Source organism: Pogona vitticeps, chromosome 6 (genome assembly GCF_051106095.1).
Source record: "Pogona vitticeps strain Pit_001003342236 chromosome 6, PviZW2.1, whole genome shotgun sequence".
NCBI classification, from domain to species: Eukaryota; Metazoa; Chordata; class Lepidosauria; order Squamata; family Agamidae; genus Pogona; species Pogona vitticeps.
The window spans coordinates 100,254,221-100,276,741 of record NC_135788.1 but is presented as its reverse complement, the minus strand read 5'-3'; the positions used below and the strand labels follow the sequence as shown (position 1 = coordinate 100,276,741).

Sequence of the window (22,521 nt, the reverse complement as noted above, 5' to 3'; positions counted from 1 at the left end):
GTGAAATTCAGAATACTTTTTAACAGTAGAAAAGGACTAAATATCAATATCTTGAAACTGTGACTAACTTCAAAATGCCCCTGTGTTTCCAGCATTCAAGCTGTTAAAAAATAAATATTCATAAACCTAGATCATACCTTCGCTTTAAAAATTGTTTCCCTCTGCTTTCTCTGTCCTCAAGTAACAATATTCATACATGCACACCACTCATCCAAAAACGTATCTAGAAAGGCTTTTAGAGCCATTTATGAAAATTTATTTATTCCACATATTTGTATTGTTTATACGCCTCCTTTCTCTCCAAAGGGGACCCAAAGTTCTGCGGATCTTGCTTGGAACAAGAACACTCAATAACATACATGCATTTCCTTAACCTCTTTTTCTTACGTTCTTTATCTTCCAGTACTTAAGTTGTATTATATGCGGCCGCTGGCACTTCTTTTATTTACCAGATCGATTAGATTCTGTTCTTGATCCGTTTCTTCCTGCTTAAAAATTTTCCGACTACGGAAGCCTTTTCGTTCGTCGCTTGGGAAGCCTGTGTCGCTTGTTCAGAGCGATAAAAAAGCCTCCGTGAAGCCACTCAACCAGCAGAGGGGGTATAGCTCAGTGGTAGAGCATTTGACTGCAGATCAAGAGGTCCCTGGTTCAAATCCGGGTGCCCCCTCGACTAGTTTTTTTTTTTCAACCTTCGTTTTATGTTTCGTCCCTCACGAATGTAGCTAACTAGATATTTAAAGATTTAGAGGGAAGGTGTACGTTTCCTATAAATACTGTGTACAAACCTGAAGGTTGATTTAGATGTAATGCTCTCTGGTCCTTTAATTTTTTTGTCCTATGTGGACGAAAACAAGATTTATTGCTAACTTAAACCACACAGGATTTTATACCATTTGGAATAGGCGCGACCTATATACGTCTTTGCGTGATTGGTTGAGGAAAATCTGACATATTTTATACTTTCCCATAAGTATTTATTACCGACCTTTGGGAGGGTGACAAACATTGTATCTCAATAATATTTGATGGACGAGCTTTTAGATTTTTTAACTGAGACAAAACACTTCCTGATTTTGATTTCTGGTTCTTTTTTTCTACCAGAGAAAGTTATAACAGGCAACAGCTTCTGCGATAAATAAAACTGTTTGAAAAATCCAATTGAAATTCTTTTTGAACAAATTCTGCCCTTCCCATCTGAGTATGGAATTGAAAATCCTGCTTTAAACATACATACATACATACATACATACATACATACATACATACATACATACATACATACATACATACATACATACATGTATTTTTTTTCTTCCAGTAAAAATTGGCTCGATCATCAATTCAAATGGAGGCCATAGCTAAGCAATCAGAAGACCACAGTGACTTGGAAGAGTGGCTACGAGAGAACGAAAAAGCTATAAAGTGTAAAGTTCTGTCATGTAATTTACTGATGCCAATAGTAATTGAGTGGCTTCACGGAGGCCAAGGCCAAGATCCTTCAATACTATTATATTTCCAGTTACTATGGACAGTTGTGGATATGAACCTGAGTCCTGAGCACACTTCTGTACTGCAGTGAGTCCTGGACCCTTTGTGCATGTCAGGAGAGGAAGCTGAACACCTTCCATATGCGTTGTCTCTGACGCATTTTTTGTATCACCTGGCAGGACAAAGTTCCAAATAGAGTAGTCCTAGAACCAGCTGGAATTTTTAGCATGTATACATTACAGTGTCACCGAAGCTACCACCATGAATTTGACCAAACTCTGGGAGGCAGTAGAAGACAGGAGGGCCTGGCATGCTCTGGTGCATGGGATCACGAAGAGTCAGACACAACGTAACGACTAAACAACAACATACAGTACATTACTGAAACAGTGACATCTACATTGGCTCAGGCATCTAATGAGAATGACTGATGGTCGTACTCCAAAAGATCTCCTGTATGGAGAATTAGTGCAGGGAAATTGCCCCAGAGGGGAGACCACAGCTGCGATACAAGGATATCTGCAAGCGGGATCTGAAGGCCTTAGAAATAGACCGCAACAGATGGAAAACCCTGACATTTGAGCGTTCAGCCTGAAGGCAGGCAGTGCATCATGGCCATTCTCAATTTGAAGAGGCCCTTGTCTAGCAGGCCGAGGCAAAGAGGCAGTCTGGAAACCAGCAAAATCGGGGAGTTGGACAGGGGACAGATTGGATTTGTCTTCAGTGCGGAAGGGATTGTCACTCTCGAATTGGCCTTCTCAGCCACACTAGACGCTGTTCCAAGTCCTCCATTCAGAGCACGTTACCATAGTCTCTCGAGACTGAAGGATGCCTAACAGGACAGTTGTGGTCGCTAGACAATGAGGAAAGCGGGGGGGGGGAGGGGGGAGGAAATGGATTAGTTCAAAATATGGTGTTGGAGGACAGCTTTGCAAACCCCATGGACCACCAGAAAGTTGAACAAGTGCATCTTAAAGCAAAGCAATTCTGAATTCTTTCTAGAAGCAGAAATTATGAAATCGAGGCCGTTTACTTTGGGTACATCATGAAAAGACAAGACTCACTGGAAAAAATAATGCTAGGGAAGGTGAAAGTAGCACGAAAAGAGGAAGAACAAATATGACATGAATTAGCTTCATAAAGGAAGCCACAGCCTTGAATTTCTAAGTGTGCAGAAGGGCTGTTAATGATAAGACATCTTGGATGTCACTCATTCATAGTGTCACCATGGGTCAGAAGTGACTTGACAGCATGTAACAACAACAACACAGAGAAAGTAGCAATGCAATCGTCAAAGCAAGCAAACAAAAAAAAATCCATTTGGTGCCTGTGGGATTATTGGTCTCACATCCCCTACATCCCCATTTTTTCAGGATTGCAGCAAGAGCAGATGGATTACACCTCTCCTTTTTACATACTCCATTCCCAGACTGGACTGAGAAACCCCATTTGTAGTTTTTGTTTTTTTTTTCACTTAAATAAATGTGACATTGTTTCATGCAAGGAGTAGCACACATTTTGCCTCTGATTCTCTTTATAGGATGAGACATTTATGCAGAGACAACCAGGCATGGATCAGAACCAGATTCAGTAGCAGTTCAAGTAGACCTAATGTATTAAAATGAAGGGGAGCCAAATCAGCCATACCTGATTAAAGACCCCAGGATTTTAATACATCCCCAGATTATGTATGATTACATCTGAATCCAACTTTCTCCCACAACTAAACTGAACTGAACTGAACTGAAAGTGTTCTGCAGATGTGCTAGCTAGACTATAACTCCCATAACCCACAACCAGCATGGCTTGTAGTCCAGCAATCTGGAGGGAAACTCTTCTGGGGAAATCTTGCTCCATTTAGCCCTAAAATGCAACAGCAGCTGTTTGTTCAGGAAGTGGCTGGGGAAAGGGGGTGTTTTGTTGATAAGATGGACCAGTGAGGACAGAACCAGCTTTGCAAAGCAAACAGTGGAAGAATCCTTGGTAGGCATATCATTTAATCCTATGCATGTTTACTCTGAAGGAAAGCCTACTGCATTCAGACAGGAATGCATAGGATTGCTGTCCTGGCTTTGTACCATGTCAGTGGCAAATGTGGCAACCAGCTGCAATACCAGTTATTCATGAATTTGGTTAGGCTCCTACTACCCTGAAACAGAAACTCGAAAGGGAGCCTACACATTTCTATGCAATTTTTTTTTGGACATAAGTTCAGTGACACTTTCTCCCATAAGGCTGCATTTACAGAGCTATTAGATACACTGAACATGATGAGAACTAACACCATATATGTGCATTGTAAGCATGTAGAACAGAAGCAGGGAAAATGCAGTGGATTCCTGTTTGTAAGCCAAATAAATCATCCCCCTTTTTTTCTGCATATAAAGGGAAATTGCCACTCTTGAAAAGAAGCATTTCACCGAAGAGACACTTGGTCCCTTTCAGCTTGGAAAAGGATCCAGGATCCATAACTTAGCCTCTGCACTGCCAGAATTTGCTTGTCCCTAGCATGGAATGCATAGATTTTCATCTGGTAAAAGGGAAGGAACCCACAGAGCTCTTTTGATCTGAGCGATTTAAATAGTTTATCAAAAGCCCGACTAAGCTGGGCAAACCAGACTGCTTTTTATGTATAGAGCTTAGAGAGGATATTGCCAACTGAGGCTCAAAGAAGATGGTAGCAAACCAGCAAACATCAATCTGCTCTTTGGCTGCTGGTGCATTTCTTCAGGTCAAGATATCTGCTGGCCAGTGATATATGAGAATATTGCAGGGCATCAAAGTCCTTATTGATGAGGAATAGGGCGTTCTAGGTTGTGGCTCTCCTGTTCTGGAAGTCTCTCCCCTGGGAGGCTCACCTGGTGCCGAGCCTGATTTGCCTGGTGCTGAATTGCATGCATTGCATGCAGAAGATCTAGGGATGAACACATACAATCACTAAGACAGGGAATGACCCCTGCCTCAAGCACCAGAGCAGCACTGCAATTTAGTGTAGAGATGTAACCACTCCCTCCCTCATATGCTTCTACGGTGTAGACAAGGCTCTTGGCTCAGGGAGGAAACATACATTTTGTACCGCAAAAAGTTCTGGATCTGATGGCCTGAATGTCTAGGTAGGGCTGGGAAAGGCTCCAGTCTGAAACTCCAGACAGTCAAAAGCAGTTGACTAAGCATGGATGTTATGTGGCCTGAAGGAAATTTTTGCACCCACCTGTCCTCTCCTCCAAATATGCCACTGAATCATGGCAGCAAGCTTCTAAAGTCCCTTTAAAACCGGAACCTCCTGCTCTTTTTTGTGGGTTATTTATATTTGCTACCAAATTTTGCTTAGAGGAGTCAGGATGGAAGAGGGAGCATATCTTCTGTGGCAGATCCCAAAAGAATGAAATTGGATCCCAAATCTGTCAAGGTTGTCAGTTTCTGATCTCAATGGTCCAGTATAGCTAATTCAGTATAGGACAGCTTCCTAGAACAACAGGCACAGCCGCTAATGGAGGTGAAAAGCTGAGGATTATTGGCCTTATAGTCCAACACATCTGGTGGGCACCAGGTTGGAAAAAAGCTGATATCAAAACTGGCCCAGGGATTCTGAAATGTGAAATACATTTTATTTTATTTTTTTCCAATGGGACTCTTTAGTTTTGTCATTTGAAAACTGGAAGGCAGAGGGAATAAAGAAAAGCTTTCAGGAGGATCTTGCAAAGGAAAAGGGCTATAAGAAAGAATGGGGAAAACTAGCACCTAGGAGTAAGCTAACAAGCCCCCGTCCTTCAGCTTTGAAGGGGAACAAGGAGTAGCAGGAGAAGCCGCAAGTGCTGTCTGAGTAAGCAGAGCCCAGAGAGGAAAGAACCAAACTGTGAGGATGCTCAGCCTCATTAAGCCTCTATCGCAGGAACTATCAACTGGCTGAATTAATGCCTGTGTCTGACGTTGGTGGGTCTTCGGACTAATTTCTCATGGTTGTTTTCAGCTCACGCTCTTGGACAAAACAATTAAAAAGCCTAATTCATGGATAAAGAGATGAGCTTGGATTCTGGCTTCACATCTTCAGTTTAGATTTGAAAGCTTGAAAGAGCCAGTACTTTTTGATGGGGAAGGACTGAACATCAAAAACAAGCAAACCTGCCTCTGCTTTGGATGACGGCAAACATCTGAGCATCATGGAAGACTCAGTCCATGTTGTGAGCTTCATGACAGTGGCCCTGAATTTGGTCTGTGCTTTGGTAAGTCAGTTCCAGCTTGATCTTCCTTGGTCCAGTTTGTGTTCATGGTACTATTCATCTTGCGACCTTGTTTGCAAGAGTTAAGTATAACAATGACTGCAAAACCTTAACTGAGAGTGGGCTCTTTGTGCAGTCTCCAAGTAGGTTATACAAGAGATGCTCCCATGCTGGCTAGTAAGATAATTTGCCTCTGGTGACTGAACAGTAACCTAAGAAGCAAGAAATCCTCTCCTCTAGCAGTTCTGAAGAATTCTGATCAGAAGTTTCTCCTTTTCTTCCTCCAGAGTATGGAATGCACTGTTGGAATACACTGGTTCAGAAATGCTTTAGAAAATATACAGCACAGTGAGGTGCAGCAGTTAGAGGGTAGGACTGGGACAGCTGAGATGTTAAAGTCACTGGGGGAGCTTGGGCTTGTCACTCTCTTTCAGGATTGCTGTAAGTATAAAGTAGGAAGAAGTGTCATCTTTGTCCCCTTGAGCTCCCAGGGAAGAAGGTGGAAGTGAATTAGCAACAATAAGACAGTAGAATGGTGTGATTCCAGATACTATAGTTCTGATATTTCTTTGTTTATGAAATTATACTGGGTAGAGGATTTCAGTTTGATTTTTCATAAATAACCATCCAGGATTTTTCTTCACCTTGTGCATATACATGTACACACATGCATGCACGTGCACAAACACACACACTGCTCAGAAGAAAAATACAAATGAGTTGTACAATCTTGGTCCATTTCTGACCATCACTGGTATAGGCAATAGTCAGCAAGAATTTCCTGTTGCCAACTGAGTAACTGTAACCACAACAATGAAATGTATTTTTCTCAAAGGGAGCATGAAATAAAAGACACTCAATGGGGCAGAAATGGGTTTTCAAGTGAAAGGACTGTGAGCTAAGTCAGTCTTCTGAAACAGAAACGTCCTGCACTGAGCATATACTCAGAGGCACTCTGTTCCATAATTCTAAGAGTGAAATCACACCAAGTGTTTCTCTTACAACATTAACATATCAGCATAGAAATCGCCCAGTGCCTTGTACTTGAAACATCAGAGCCACGCAAAAGTAGGGTGTCTCCCAAGTGACCCTCTTCCAAAAGAAAAGCAGCCCTATTTGCCCAATGAATTTTGAGGGGCACAGCTTTTAGCGACTTAGTAACTCATTTAGTGAGACTCTCCATATACCTCCCCCTGCTATTTTGCACAGGGCTCTGGCTGACAGTTCTTGGGATTGTGATTATTTATTTATTTATTTATTTATTTATTTATTTATTCATTCATTCATTCATTCATTCATTCATTCATTCATTCAATTTATACCCCACCTATCTGGTCATATTGACCACTCTAGGCAGCTTACAGCACAAAACACACAATACAAAACCAATATACTGTATAATTAAAAGCAATTTGTACACGATTAAAATTCTGTAAGATGGAAAGGGAAAACATAATAAAGGAAGCAAGAGAGAGGTCAGGGATTAACTGGGAGGGAAGGCCTGTCTAAACATCCATGTTTTCAGTTGTTTCTTAAAAATACCCAGCGAGGGAGCCGAGCGAATCTCTGGAGGCAGGTTGTTCCAGAGGCGAGGAGCCACCGCCGAGAAGGCCCAGTTTCTTGTTTTTTCCTTCCGGGCCTCCCTCGGCATTAGACTCCTCAGCCTCACCTCCTGACTCGCTCGGGTGACACAGGTAGATCTGGGTGGGAGTAAGCGTTCCGCCAAGTATCGAGGCCCCAAACCATTTAGGGCTTTATATGTAAGCATCAAAACTTTGAAGTCGATGCGGAACCGGATGGGCAGCCAATGCAGCGCGGCCAGGATAGGGGAGATGTGATGGTATTTTCTCACTCCAGTAAGGAGTCTGGCCGCCGCGTTCTGCACCACCTGGAGTTTCTGCATCAACTTCAAAGGTAGCCCCATGTAGAGCACATTACAGTGGTCTAATCTTGAGATTACGAGTGCATCCACCAAAGTAGTGAGGGCCCCCAAATCAAGATAGGGCCACAGCCGGGCTATCCGCCAAAGGTGGAAAAAGGCGGTACGGACCACCGACGCCACCTGGGTTTCCATGGTGAGCGTTGGGTCCAGATGTACCCCCAGGCTGTGAACCCCATTCTTGGCGGCAAGGGCCACCCCCCCCCAAATGAGAAAGAATCACCCACGCCACCAATAGTGATTAAAAAGCAACTAGATCCTATGTGAGGGTAATGTCTCCCCACTGCTGGTTTCAAGGTTGTCACTTTAGGAGGAATGAGGCTGCTACTACTTTCAGGGGGCAGATGCAAAGTGGAAGGGAAGCAGCAGTAGTTCAGGGGTTGTTCTTTCTAGGCCCTTAGCCATGCCTCTCTGCTGGAAGGCACATCGACATAAACTCCCCCATGACCTGCCCTATTCCTTTAAGCTGGTTTGCTATCCCCAGGTGAGGCAGAGAATGTTACCCTGTCACCTCTACTGAAATAAGATTCAACTGGGGGTTCAGTTTGCTTCTCTATGTTCAGTTGGGGAGAGGGAGGCGCCGTTTCGTCCTTCATCTTAAGCAGCAAAATGTCTTTGGATGGTCCTACCTACCTACCTACCTACCTACCTACCTACCTACCTACCTACCTACCTACCTACCTACCTACCTACCTACCTACCTACCTACCTACCTACCTACCTACCTACCTACCTACCTACCTAAGACCAGCTGCCCTCCTGCATTTTGAGTAAAGGTCAATTCCAACTCTACCTAGTTTCTGAAGGCGCTGCCAAAGCTGGAGCCGTGGAGGATGGGATTTGGAACATTTGGGGATTGTTTTCAGATTTGCTTCTGTGGCTTTTTATTCTTGACTTTTGAAAGTATTATGTGCCACAAATGGGGCTTGAACCTGAACATGTTCTAAAAGCAAAGCACCTCCTGTGTCACTAATGAGTTTACTGCGATTTGAAAAAAGTTAGAAACACACCCCATCTTTGAAACTAGGAGCAGAATGTGACCACACACAGGCTCATCAGAATGGGTCGCAAGTGCGTCTTATGTGTGAGGAAGGAAGTCATGGGGTGCTGGTGGTGGGCAGTGGAAGAGCTGTTCTCCGCAAGCCATGCGGTCTTAATGCAAAGCAAGCATTTTTCCACTCCCCATCTCTTCCCCTTGCTTTTTGCATGTCTTTGGGTCCCAGAACTGTTGGTGGTTGTGAACTTTAGCACAAGGCTGCCAAAAGTTGATGGAGACAAGAGAGGGCTTGTTCTTTACTACGTAAGCTATAGGTTGATGATGCTGCCATCTGAGAAGGAGAACGGGGGGCTGCTTATTAACCGGGTGATGGTGTCACAAGCTAGTGATGGAATCCTGAAAGCCTGTACAAGAAATACTTTACAGGTTGCAAGGGAAGAGGGAGAACCATCTTAATCCTCATTGTTCCCAGGCCTTGGAACAGTTACATTTTTTGATGACAAGTCCCATAATTCTGCAAGCAGCATAGCTAGTGACTTGAGAATTAGGGTTCCGAAAAGAAAGAAAAAAGGAATTTCTCCAAGCTTGCTCTTTCAATTAGGCCTTTCAGGCTGTAAGATTGCAGCTTTATCATGATTTAACATCTGGGTGAGGGACATGTAGCCCTCTAGATGTCCCATGATCCCCAACCATTGGTTATACTGACTAGGGATGATGGGAGGTGTATCCCAACAACACCAGGAAGGGTGGAATTGCTGGTCCATGATTTTGTGGGAAACACTAATGTTTAGTTTAAAAACGGCAACTTACAGCTGTTAGAGACGCACAGGAATGCAACCCTTGCCCCAGATCCAAAGCAATCTGCCAAACCTCTGCAGAATTCCTGGAATGGCCCCCCCACAACCCAACCCACCCCGATTTTGTAGACCCTCAACAAAAAAAAAGGAACTCTAGATCTATCCATGCATCTTTGGTGCGAGAATTTTACTATTAGATGAAACACCCGTTAGGAGTATGGTTAATAGGAATACCTGTTATGCTCAATGGTGCTGGTAAAGCAAAGGGATGAAAGTGAAGAGGTGGACTGGCTTGTTTTTAAGTGTTTCATACATATTTCCTTAATACAGGTGGCAGACATTTTTGTGTCACGGGGCACATTCCTTCAAGGGCAAGTACAGAAACAGTTAGACTAGTTAACATTGTTTTGGGAGTTGTCATCCAAAAATTAATTTTTCCAAGACCTGGGAGACGCCCAGCCAAAAGTGGCTGTTCTCTCCCTGTAGCTTCTTTCTTCCAAGCACCCTGCCTCCAGACCAGTTCTTTGCTTTTATCAAATAGATAATCTGATTGCTTGCAGAAGCTTTTGAAATTAGACTAAGGACCAGAAGTTTGTTCAGATACACATAGAAGGATAGCTTCATATACATTCGCACAAGAAAAAATATGTAGATTTAAGCACTGTGGCCGTTTACATGTATTTTTCCAGTGCTCTTATATAGCCTGTGACACCACAATGTATTAGTTTCCTAATTAAAAGGGTTCCACTTTTTATTTTGTCACTCGGATTTTGATCTGTTGGAAATTCTAGCTTTTGTTTCGTGATGCAATTTTTTTAAAAGCCGCTTTCTGATTCTAACCCCTTGGCTGAGTTGGTCTGATTATATCTCTCTTTTTTTTAGCAGCTGGAGCTTTAGCAGTGACTGCTGTCGTCCCCAGGTGGTTAAAGCAGTGATGGAAATTTCATTATTGATAAAGCCTTTATCAGCCTTCTCAAAGCATCCTGTGCAGACAGGCAGTTTAATTGCCACTCTCATCATTCGGGTGTGCTTCCATTGTCTCCATTTCTGTCTTCTTTCATCTCCCACAGCTCCTCCATTTCCTGACAATTTTGCCCAGGAAATGAGCCAGCGGCTGGAAGATAGAAAGCCATCTCAAATCCTGAAGAGGGTTTTTGGTGGCTGTGGTGCTGCCCTGCGTACTTGATCTGTATGTTTAAGGGACCATCTCTGAGTTATTGTTTCATGCCTTTTTTGTTTGTTTGTTGCTTTTTGTTCTTGTAGCTTGGTTATTATTTGTCCCTCTGAGCAAAATTTCTGCTTTTAACAAAAATAATTAAACCAATAATTAGTACATCGCTATCCCAGCATCTCCAGCCTGATGCTTTTCAAACTAGACCAAAATGCCCATTATCCACAATCACCATGGGCGAACTGGCTTGGTAATAGGAGTTGTAACCTAACACATCTGGAAGAAGGAAGGTCAAGGAAGATTGTGTGGTTTTGTATCATCCATTCTACAAACATTGTGGATGGTGAATTAATGTACAAATACATATTAGTATCAATGCATGAATATATGAGTACATTAATATGCATTTACTACCTTGCCTTGGTTGTCTGTTAGTGCATTCTGGGCTGTTCATAGTGCAAAACAGTGGTTTGAACTTTGATAGAAGAGATGTGAAGAGGAAAAGGCACAGGGAGGGAAGAGGAACACTAACAAACTCATGTAGTGTGGCCATTGCATGATACCATTGTAGGAGAGAATCATTCCAGTGGTAGCTGGTTCCACTCAAGCTTATGAAGACAGTTGGCTGTATTCACCCTCTGATGCAGCCAGGCGAAATGGCAACTGATGGGGTCCGTTTTAGGAGGGGAGGAGCCAAAGAGCAGTTGATCCCAGACAAGCAGATGACCATGGGCACTTCCGTTGTTTCATCATCCCTTTCTTCTGCTCGGCAGGTGGACACAGATGATGTTCTCACCAAGGAAGAACAGATTTATTTGCTGAATGAAGCTAAAGCAAAATGTCACAAACAGATAAATACAAATGCCCGGAAGGAAAGGATCCAAGGTACCGGCTTTTGCTCTTTCACTCATTTTTGTTAGGTTTTTTTTAATAAAAGATTCATCTTTCCGTCAAATATTGAGGCATGTTGTTGTTGACACTGAAGCTCTCTAAGGCAAGTGTGGGACTTATTAAACACTGTCCCCTACTGGAAGAAGAAAGATGACCCGGATCGGCTGAGATGTCTATGTATTTATATTTTGCTATTAAAATAACATTGCTCTTGTTATAGGCATCATTGCCATTTATTATTGTTATCGTATTCTTAGGACACATCAATATATCTAGTTTCTTATGACATTGTGCTAAAAACCAGCAAGCTGTGTTTCACAAGAAATGAATCACATTGAAATTTCAGGGTTTGCTCTAAAGCAGCGATTCCCAACCTTGGTTTCCCGGATGTTCTTGGACTAAAACTGGTAAAGCCACTCCTTAAATAATGCACTTACTTTAAAAACCCTATTAGGGTTGCTATAAGTTTGTTTTGACTTGATGGCACAAAACTAACTGCAGATTACTTTATGTACATATGTGTATTAGTACACGTGTAATTATGCTAGTGTGTCTGTTTTAAACATGGAGAGAAGAGGGATAGCCCGTTACAAAATATCTCAAGTCAAAAGATGTGTCCTCTTAGCTGTGTGTCCTTGCTATGATATTTTATTCCTTGCTCCAGCATACTAAGAAAAAGGCTAAAGCCAAGAAAAGTTAGGGATAAAGAAAGAGACCTGATACCTGGCATTGTTAGCATGCGCATCAATACAAGCATGCTAACCAACATCATCACCAAGTAGACTTCTATATGCTATCGCACTGCACTAAAAAAAAAGAAAAGATAAAAGAGAATAAAGATACATTTGTGTGTGCTAATTCAGATTTATAGATGCAAATCTGGAAACAATTACTGTACTCTAATTTCTATTGCATCAGATGCAGCATCTGAAGGAGTGGGCTATAGTCCGTGAACGCTTTGGTCGTATCAGCTGGTTAATCTTTAAGACGTCAAAAGACTTTTTGTGGGTCTTCTGCAATAGACTACAGACTTACATGGCTTCCCCTTTGGGTAATAATGTAAATAGCATCCAAGCATCATACTGCACCTGAGACAACTGCAGACCATATGAACTGGGTGCTTGAGCTGTTTGCAGGTCATAATTATTGATAGGCAACTTCAAGGATCCCATTCTTCCTTGGCAAGGCTCTTGGTTTTTAAACTGAATTTGAACTGGGAAGCTGCTCAAACAGAGGACTCTCGTGTGACAGGCCTTCCAGTAGTTGTTGGTAAAGTAGGACATATGACTAACAGCTATACAAGAGAAAGGAGACCCACGATCTCTCGTCTGTATCTACGTTTAAATACCCTTGTCTCCTTCTTACTCTGTCAAGGGCTAACATGTGGCATTTGCTTGCTAGATGGACACTGTGTTCCTGAGTGGGATGGAATTATTTGCTGGCCTGAGAGTTTTCCCAATGAAAATGTGGCAGTATCGTGTCCAGACTATGTCTATGACTTTAACCATAATGGTAGGTACCCTGTTTTAGTCCTGTACACTTTGATTCTTCAATCAAAAACATTGGTTTTTAAAGCACCTTTGTGAATTAATATGCAAGGTTTTTTTTTTCAAAAAAAGATTCAGATAGCACAAGCTGAGAGGTAAAGGGATAATTAATTGATATTCCAGCTGGCATGGATGGGGACAGGTCAGTGGTTTAGGCATCTGGTTAGGAGTTCAGTTCTCCACGATACCTCCTTTTTTAACCCTCTTCTTTTGTACTCAAATTCTAAGGAAAATTATGCTTCTGAAGTGAGTTATTCTAAAACATTTATTTAGGCATTTTTACACTGCTGTTAAGAGGCAGGTGTCTCAGGCTGGACTGCACTAAAAGTCACAATAGGATTATTGGTCAGAAAAAGACAATTTAGTTTTTCGTATATTTCCCCATTATTAATGAATTCTAGGGCTGCTGAACTTTCAAAAGGTGCTAATGTTGAGCTTTATGGCATTCTGCCCCCTCGCCTGCTCCCACTGGTCGGTTTTATCTTGTCGAACTCTATTGATCCTTTGTTTCAGGTCATGCCTACAGGTACTGTGATGCTTATGGGAACTGGCAGTTAGTGCCCAATATGAACAAGACTTGGGCAAATTACACAGAGTGTGCCATATTTTTTGCCCCGGAGCGGCACATCCAAGAGAAGGTGAAACATCTTAACATTATTAACGGGGGAAGAAAAAAAAAACAGAGACTGGTGGGATTGAGAGAGTTTGTGGCAGTTATTTTTGCTGGGTTTTGAGAGTCGAGATCCAAAAAAGTAACATTTTCAAGCTCTGTGAGCAGTTTAGCAATTCATGGTCCAGTAGGGAGTTTGGGGAAGAGGCTGACTCATTTCCAGTCTTTGGAAAGTCACTAAAGATGGTGAGATGAGAGGTGCTCTGTGTGGGAACGGGATAGTGATCTAGATGGGGTCTGTGGCCTGATGTGATGAGTTAGGATGATGACTCCAAATTTTATAGGGATTTCTTTCTTCTCCCTGATCTAGGTGGTGTTTGACCGCCTGCACATCATCTACACAGTGGGCTACTCCATCTCCCTGGCCTCTCTTGTGGTTGCCATGTGCATCCTTTGCTACTTCAAGTAAGGCGCGATTGTCTTGCGTTTGTTTCCCTGCCGCTCTAACCTATTGCCTGATTCCTACCGCCTAGCAACAGGCCATAGGTCAAAACACACACACACACATACAAAGCAGGACCCAAAACATGTCTGGAAGCCCCACTTGGTCCATTTACCTTCCTGATCTCCAACCCGCAGGGCTGACTGATAAGAAAAGACACTCAAGAGATAGCACCTGTTTACAGCAATCATTCTCAACCTTTTTAGGGGGTCATAAACACAATGTGAAAGGAATATAGGCCAGATCAGGATTGTGTAAGTCACATAACAAACCTTAGAAAGTGGTGTGTGAATAACTTTTTCCTGTCTGTGGCTCTAATCAAATGTGCCAGGGGAGCCCAGGGGGGCCGTATGGCTCCCGTTGGGCATGGGACAAATTGCAATTGTTTAGGACCAGTTACACTGATGAATAAAAATAAAAATTGATACTCTTAAATTAAATCTTCACAACTGGCAAAGTATGTGCACAGGGAGATATCTGTTAGAATTATTGAAGAGCAGAAATGAGGAGGACCCTTTTGGACTACAACTCCCAGAATTTCATGGGCAGCATGACCAATCTATGTTGCCTGTGAGATTGTGGCAGTTCCAGTCTGAAAAAAATATTTTTTTTTCTGATCTGTGGCGCAGAAATGGCCCTCCGGATATTGGTAGACTTCAACTCACATCAGCCTTCCCTACTGGCTGGCTATTCCGCCTAGGGCTGATGGCAACTAAAGTTCAGCAGCCTTTAGAGAGCCACAGGTTTCCCACCTTTATCTAGATGGCTATTCGTGTAATATACTGCATATAAATTGCATTTTCCTTGTAGATATGTCCAGATTAGGCAGCGTACCTCCCACAGGGTGGATCTTCAACCAAATATGGATTCCTGTAATGCAGACAATGTCCACAAAGGTTGCCTGAGGCAGAATAGCAGAGGGTACTACCTCACCCGTGTTGAGATAAAGGATACCTAAAGCCAGTTATGTTTTTTAAGTTCCGTGATCTATACTGTCCTTTCCAGCTCTGCAGTTATGAGGATGACGACAACGACATAGACAATACAGTTTGCTGCCTTTTCAAGGCATGTCAGATCTGATGTCTGAGGTAGCCATCTTGCCCTGCCTTGCGATTAGGATGTCCCTAGAGGTGGGATATGTGGATGTGAACGGTCTGTACAGTAGCCTGGGTATTACCTGCCTCTGCTCTTTGCCAGTCCAGTTTAGCAGCTGGGGGGTCAGGTTACAACTGGGGCGATTCCTGGCTCAGCCATGAATCTCAGTCTTGTTCTGCCTAGCCTACCTCATAGGGTTTTGTGGGGAGAAACCAGTCGGGGAACCATGCATTTCGTCTTAGAGGAAGGGTGAAATAAAAGTGTAAATGACAATTTAACTAAATCCTGCACGGGTGACCTGTGTTCCAGGCGGCTTCACTGCACTCGGAATTACATCCACATCCACCTCTTTGCCTCTTTCATCTGTCGAGCTGTGAGCATCTTTGTGAAGGATATTGTACTGTATTCCACCACATGGTCAGAAGGGCTGCCGAAAACACAATATGGCCACTGGGATGCTGAAGAGCTGAGCCTCTCTTTGGGACCTAGGAGACATCTGGTCAGTTATGCCATTTGTTGTTGTTTCAAGTTACGTATCACCTCATAGTGCTAAGGCACTTTCTGGGTGGTTTACAACATAATTATGCATACAACAACTTGCCTCCCCCCTCCCCCCAATGAGCTGGGTATTCATTTTACCAACCGTGGAAGTATGGAAGGCTGAGTCAATCTTGAGCCAGCTACCATCAGGATCAAATTCAGATTGTTAGCATTGACTGTATTACTGCAGTTTAACCCCATACCAGAAAACTTAGTAGTATCTTCTAGTTTAAGCATGTTTTTTAAAAGTAACTTAAAGGCATTTTAGGGGTTCTGAGACAAACATTTTAAAAGTTTTATACTCTTTTGCAGGCCTTTGTAAGAAATAACAGAAAGAAACTAAAAAGAAGCACATTACTTTTCAAGCTTTGCTCTTTCCCCAAACAGTTGATGCTCAAACTGTACCACAAGGCATCCACAAACTCTGTTCTGGCCCTGGTTTGTCTAAGAGGCACTTAATGCAGTTCTCCACCCCCTTAGGCAGGCTGTAAGGTCGCCGTAACCATCTTCCTCTACTTCTTGGCTACCAACCATTACTGGATCTTGGTGGAAGGCCTCTATCTCCACAGCTTGATCTTCATGGCTTTCCTCTCAAACAAAAGCTACTTATGGGCCCTTACGCTCATTGGATGGGGTAAGCACAGATCAGTTCCTCCCGGTCTCATCTCACAAAGGGATCCACAAACAGGGCTTGGAGCTTGAGGTGTGAAAGCCACTTTGTGGAGGTGCTGAGAGATTGGTCAGGGTCAGCTTTGAAGATGAAAACCCTCTGTCTCTTATTCATTCATTCACTCACTCACTCAACTTCTATACTGCCCATCTGGCTACAAGGCCACTCTGGGTGGTTTATTACCACACCAACTCTCACCCCCCCTCCCATATTTGATTGCCTCTCTTCCCTCACTTCTTCCCCAAAATGGCGGGTGGGGGAAAGAAAGCTAAGACCTATTAAATCAATGCCCAGAGCTGGCCTGATGCATTTTCCTCCTCCTGGCCGATTAAGACCTCTGTGGAAACCAAGGCATCTTTCTGCTTGCTTTTGTTTTTCTTCTTACTTTGAGGGGTACCTGCTGTCTTTGTCTCTGCCTGGGCCAGCGTCAGAGCATCTCTGGCTGATACACAGTACGTAGTTTCTTTACTTCTCTTAAACACTGTTTTGAAAGATTCAGAACCAAACTGTGAACTGGCAGGGATACCTTAGTCAGAACAGAGTAAATGAATTTGTTGGCTCTGTTACTTCCTAAGGTAAAGGTTCCCCTTGACAATTTGTCCAGTCGTGTCCGACTCTAGGCAGCGGTGCTCATCTCTGTTTCCAACCCATAGAGCTAGCGTTTTGTCCGCAGACAATCCTCCGTGGTCATGTGGCCAACGTGACTAGACACGGAACGCCGTTTACCTTCCCACCGAGGTGGTACCTATTTATCTACTTGCATTTTTGCATTTTGCATGCTTTCGAACCGCTAGGTTGGTGGGAGCTGGGACAAGCGACAGGGGGTCACTCTGTCGCGTGGATTCAATCTTGCGACTGCAGGTCTCCTGACCTTGCAGCACAGAGGCTTCGGCGGGTATCGAATTTACTCAGTTATAAAAATTATGGGTGAAAAAAATAACCATTTTAACCACCAGTGACTAAGATAACAATTTCTGTCCTCACCCCATAATCCAGGCGGTGGCTAAATGTGTGCTGAAGAAGCTGCACATTCTGTTAAGAACAAGAGGTTATTTTAATACAAACCCGAAGCCCGATTGGGGCGACCGATTCTCAGCCTTTGGCCCTTCTGATATTTTGGACTTACAGGGTCAGAATTGTTGTCTGCTGGCCATGTTGCCTGGGATTTTTGAGAGTTGAAGTGGAGAATATCTGGGAGGCCAGAGGCTAAGAACAACTGGAACCCCCTCCCTGCAAAATATGTTGAAGTGAGAGGTTTTCACTGAGGAGTTTGTAGGTGGCATGACACTATGGATTGGGACTGTGCTGGAGGTGTGAGCCTTGCTTGTCTCTGGGATGGATTCACAAAATACCTTCAATAAGTCCTTCTCTCTCAGCTGCAGATCTGTAATACTGAGGTAAGAGCACAGTTATAGATGAGGTAGCTGTATTATTCTGTGCTAGCATTTCAGGCCAAAAAGAAAAGAAAATAAATAAATAGAGAAGACAAAAACATTGTGGCACCTTAAAGACTAACTGCTATATTTCAATGTGAGCTTTCGTGGACAAGTCCACTTCCTCAGACTTCATGCAAGACTTCCTCATGTCTGAGAAAGTGGAGTCGTCCATGAAAGCTCCCATTGAAATAAAGCAGTTAGTCTTTAAGGTGCCGCAGTGTTTTTGCCTTCTACCTGACAGGGTTATTGTAAAGCAGGAGTGCAGACACTTTGCTATTCCAGGTGCTATGGACTATAGATTCATAATTTCTTACAATTCCATATGCTAGTGGGAGTCTCTGGGAGATTTGTTTGCAATATTTGGAGGTCAACGTTTCACCCACTTCTTAAGGTTACAAAATGTTAGGACACCCCATGAAAAGGTTGCAGTCAGTAAGGTTGGGATACTTATAATGCCCCAGAGGCTAGATATGCAGAATTGACCAACTCCTCTCCTACAGCTGTCATGAAGTGGGAAAAGGACTAGGGACCTGGGAAGTGAGTCTCAAAGGTGATGGGTGAAGGGCGCTGGTTGAATGGATGTGTTTTGGCTGATTGTAGCCTCTCTTCATCAGGTGCTGGGATCTTAGTGCTGGAAGCATGAAATGGATCTACCAAGTCCCTATCTTAGCAGCAATTCTGGTAAGAAGAGCAAACAAACGCAACACTAAGAAGCAGGGCCTTTTTCATTAATTCCCTAGGGCTCCCTCCCTGCAGGAAGCTTGCTTAGCCCCATTTCTTTCCAAAGTTGGTGGAATGCATAAGGCATTATTCTGTTTCTAGAAGGAATCATATTCTCAGTTGTTGAGTCAGGAGAGGCTTTCTGTAGATGTCCAAAATCCTGTGTAACTATGCATACGTAACTTGAAGCTGCACACACTGTTGTAAAAATGCTAAAATGGAAGTCATATCTAGCAAGCAGTTCCACAGGCACAGTTGTGCAATTAGTTGTGCAATCAGTTGCACAATCATAGATGCAATGCAGACCATCTGAGTGGGACTCCCTGGAAACGTTATGCTATATCAAATGCAACAGGACTTCAGTCATATCTGTATATATTTAATGTGATTGCTGTAGGCAGAATCCTGTTGCTCTGAGTAGAGCATTATGCTCTGCAGGACCATACCACCAAGTTTGTCATTTGCTGTAGTGCAAATAGAGATCAGCCCTTTAGAAAGAACCAAGCTTAACAAAAGTCTTGGATAGCTCCTTGAATAAGCCTCTTCAAAATGGAGAACAGTCCTTGTAGCAGTTATATGTGCAGATCCAACAAACACATTTCCTAATTGTTACTTTATGCTTTTCTACTATAAACTAAATCTGTTATAAAAATAGATACTTACTTTAATCAAATGAGGACTGGAACAACATTGTTTTCATTGGCTTAGGATATTTGTATTGCTGGACAGGTGAACTTCTTTCTTTTCCTCAACATTGTGAGAGTCCTGGCATCAAAGCTCTGGGAAACAAATGCAGGGAAGCTGGATCCGCACCAGCAGTACAGGTACATGGTTTGGATCGGCTGAGGCAAACCTTCCTTTTTATACTACTACTATCAATTATGCTTCCGTCTCATTGAAATGCGGAGAGTACTTGGATGCAATGGTAACTGCTCACTGCCTAAACATATATTACTGGACTGCAGCTCTCCCCCTTGCACAAGACTAAGCAGCATGGCCAATGCCTGTGGCTGCTGGGAACTGTAGTCCAGCAATATCTGGGAACCCAAGGTTGGGAACCACTGGTCTACACACTACTTTAGCTTGATTTTTGTTCCATTGCATTTTCTCTTCTTTGATGGAGTTGGAAGTCTCTTGTTGTGGTGATGACATCACACCTCTCAGTGTTGAGCCAGGATAGTGCCCAGCCTAGCAATAAAGAAGGATCATGACATGGAATCAGATCACCTGCCTGTCTAGCTAAAGACAGTCTACACCAGCCTTCCCCAGTAGGGTACCCTCCATGGGTGTTGATTACAACTCCCATCATTTCTTGCTATCATGGCATAGAAACTCTGCATGCAAAGCCTGTGCTTGACTACTTAGCCGTCAATCGCAGTCCGTTTGAATCTTCTCATTTTCTTAAAGATCCATCATACCTTTCCCTTACTCACTTTTATGGCATGGGTTGTCACTTCAGCTCTTTCGCACAAGTAGCTCTTTGGCCCTCCAGATGCTTTGTGATATTAAGTTCTAGATTCAATGATCCTTGGCCACACTGGGTGGGTGTTGTGGGATCTGATACCTAAAACATCAGGAAAGCTGAAGTTGAATGGATGCCCATGTCTCAGACAACCAGAAGATGCTGTTTTAGTGCATGGGTTATGAACTGTCAAGTGGGAACCAATTTATGGTGACCCTGATGGGTCTTTCGATTTATGAAGTTGTTTTTATCAGAGCCACACATCCTACTCCCCCAGTTTCTATGGCCAAGCAGGGATTTGAGCCTCGGTATGCTGAGTTCTGATCTCTCACTCTATCTACTACACCACATTGGGCTTTTCTTTTCAGAAAGCTATTGAGGTCCACCTTGGTCTTGATGCCCCTCTTTGGTGTCCATTATGTGGTGTTCGTGGCCATGCCTTACACAGCTGTCTCCAGTGTGCTCTGGCAAATACAGATGCATTATGAGATGCTCTTCAATTCTTTACAGGTGAGTCTTGACGTTGATGTCAGGGGGTGTTTTTGATTTGCTCAGTCGTAACCATTTTTCATCTTCGGTTGTGTTTCTCTGGACAGGGCTTCTTTGTGGCTTTAATTTACTGCTTTTGCAATGGCGAGGTAAGAAACGCTTCCTTCAAGGTAACGTTTGTATATTCATATAAAGTCAGTATTTTGAAAAAATAGACCAATTCAGAGGCCCTTGTATGCCTCCCCCTTTTGAAGTGGACATGCTGAAAATTGAACCTTGGAAAAGTTACTTTATGAATTATAGCTCACAGAGAGCAGTCAGTGGGAACTGTAGTCCAGAAAAATTATTGTAAATAGCATACAAATAATGTATGCCTTTCTCTGCACCCATACAATGTTTTGGCTGATTTTCCCCTTGCTTATATTTACTGTCACTGGAACATGGACACTCATTTGACTGCGATCCTGAATGCAGCCCAAGGGTGCAGGTTAGCATCCTACCTTAATACTCTCCTGTTCTTATTAGTCATTAGAAGTGGGAGTACTTTCTAACTGGAGTGAAAATAGATAAAGTATTACGGCAAGTGTGGAAGGAGGAAGTGTCAAGGGAGAGAAGCACTGGGCACTATTGAATTGGTTTTCAATTGAATTGGTTTACAAGGTGTAAACTGCTGCAACTCCTAGGGGGGGCTAAGGATAAATATGGAGGGGGTGATGTTCTTGTTAAAGTTGCATTCCACTGATAATCTGCCTCTTATCTTCAGGTGCAGGCAGAAATTAAAAAAGCTCGTTTCCGGAGAAACCTGGTCCTAGACATAAAGCAGAAAACTAGAGTCACTAGCACAGGAGGAAGCTGCTACTATGGAGGGCTCATATCCCATGCCACCAACAGTGTCAGCCTGAGTATGGCCAGCTGGGGGGCAGCCTCAGCAGCAGCTGTGGCAATGCCTCTGGGAGCCAAAAACTGGCTGCTCCATTTTACCCCCAGTGCCCTCGTGTCAGAATACAGGACTGCTGCCTTCACCCTGGATAGATCTCCAAGCCAAGAAATGACACAGAAGGCTCTTACAGAGAACATCATGGTTTGGGAGGACTCTCCAGACCTAGAAAGAAACCACTCTAGTTTGCAAAAGGAGCTAGAGACCATGCTGTAAAAGAAGAGAACGCAAGGAAGTGCAATGATCAGAGTACCAAAATCAGATATAAATCAGATTTGCAAATAAACAAATGAATTGTAATTCAAACCTGTGCTAGTTATTGCTCTAGCGCAGTGATGGTGAACCTATGGCACACGTGCAACAACAGCTGGCACACAGAGCCCTCTCTGCGGGCATTTCAGCCATAAGTTGCCGTATTGCTACTCCCCCCCCATCCCGGCAGCCAAACCTGAGGAGGCGGCTGCAGCCATGGTGCTGGCACTTTGACAGGCTGTGGGCCAGGATCCAGAGCAGCTGGTGCTGGTGGCGGATCCAGAGTGGGGTCTCAAGGCACCTCCATGCCTGGGATTTCTCCCTTCCGCTACCACTTCTGGTTCTGCTGCCACCCACTGGGTTCCCCCCCCCAGTTTGGGCACTTGGGGCTCAAAAAGATTCGCCATCACTACTCTAGCGATTAGGAAGTTATCCACATCAGTGTGAAAGATCCACAGCATTAGCTATAGACCAGTCTACTGCAAGTTAAATTTCGTGCTGATACAGAAAAATGCTCAGAGAACTTAGCTACACTGCCCTGTGCTAGCTTATTTGGCTCATACAGCACATGCTATTTCTTCACAAAAGTTCTAATCTAACTGGATACATCTACTTTTCCTCCTCACTTCTACCAATTTCAGCCTTCACAGAAGCAATGAAGAAATAATGAGATTGTTCTTTCACTCATGTAGAATTACTAGTACAGGACTCCCAGTCTGTTACCTTTCATTTGTGTAAAATGAGAACCCGAAAGTGTA

At 43.3% G+C, this 22,521-nt stretch overlaps 1 protein-coding gene and 1 non-coding gene across 2 annotated transcripts; both read left to right on the top strand.

Moving 5' to 3' along the window:
- The first annotated feature begins 595 nt into the window (after window positions 1-595).
- Window positions 596-667, top strand: TRNAC-GCA (transfer RNA cysteine (anticodon GCA)). Its single transcript has one exon. It is a non-coding gene; the product is annotated as a tRNA-Cys (tRNA).
- Window positions 668-10,646: 9,979 nt separating this feature from the next.
- Window positions 10,647-21,858, top strand: LOC110079140 (parathyroid hormone/parathyroid hormone-related peptide receptor). The gene is made up of 12 exons (XM_020793972.3): window positions 10,647-11,497; window positions 12,905-13,015; window positions 13,564-13,688; window positions 14,031-14,125; window positions 15,567-15,756; window positions 16,278-16,431; window positions 16,859-16,919; window positions 18,518-18,584; window positions 19,353-19,447; window positions 20,454-20,595; window positions 20,682-20,723; window positions 21,338-21,858. Exons 1-12 carry the CDS (start codon window positions 11,224-11,226, stop codon window positions 21,725-21,727), a joined length of 1,746 nt encoding a protein of 581 aa, XP_020649631.3. The 5' UTR covers window positions 10,647-11,223; the 3' UTR covers window positions 21,728-21,858.
- Window positions 21,859-22,521: the final 663 nt, after the last annotated feature.

What these genes read in the sequence shown, in the direction of transcription:
- LOC110079140 (XM_020793972.3), top strand. Translation starts at nt 11,224, where the DNA reads ATGAAGACAGTTGGCTGTATTCACCCTCTGATGCAGCCAGGCGAAATG. An exon ending in GATCCGCACCAGCAGTACAG is followed by an intron (nt 19,448 to 20,453) that starts GTACATGGTTTG and finishes TTTTCTTTTCAG; the next exon opens with AAAGCTATTGAGGTCCACCT. An exon ending in TGCTCTTCAATTCTTTACAG is followed by an intron (nt 20,596 to 20,681) that starts GTGAGTCTTGAC and finishes TTCTCTGGACAG; the next exon opens with GGCTTCTTTGTGGCTTTAAT.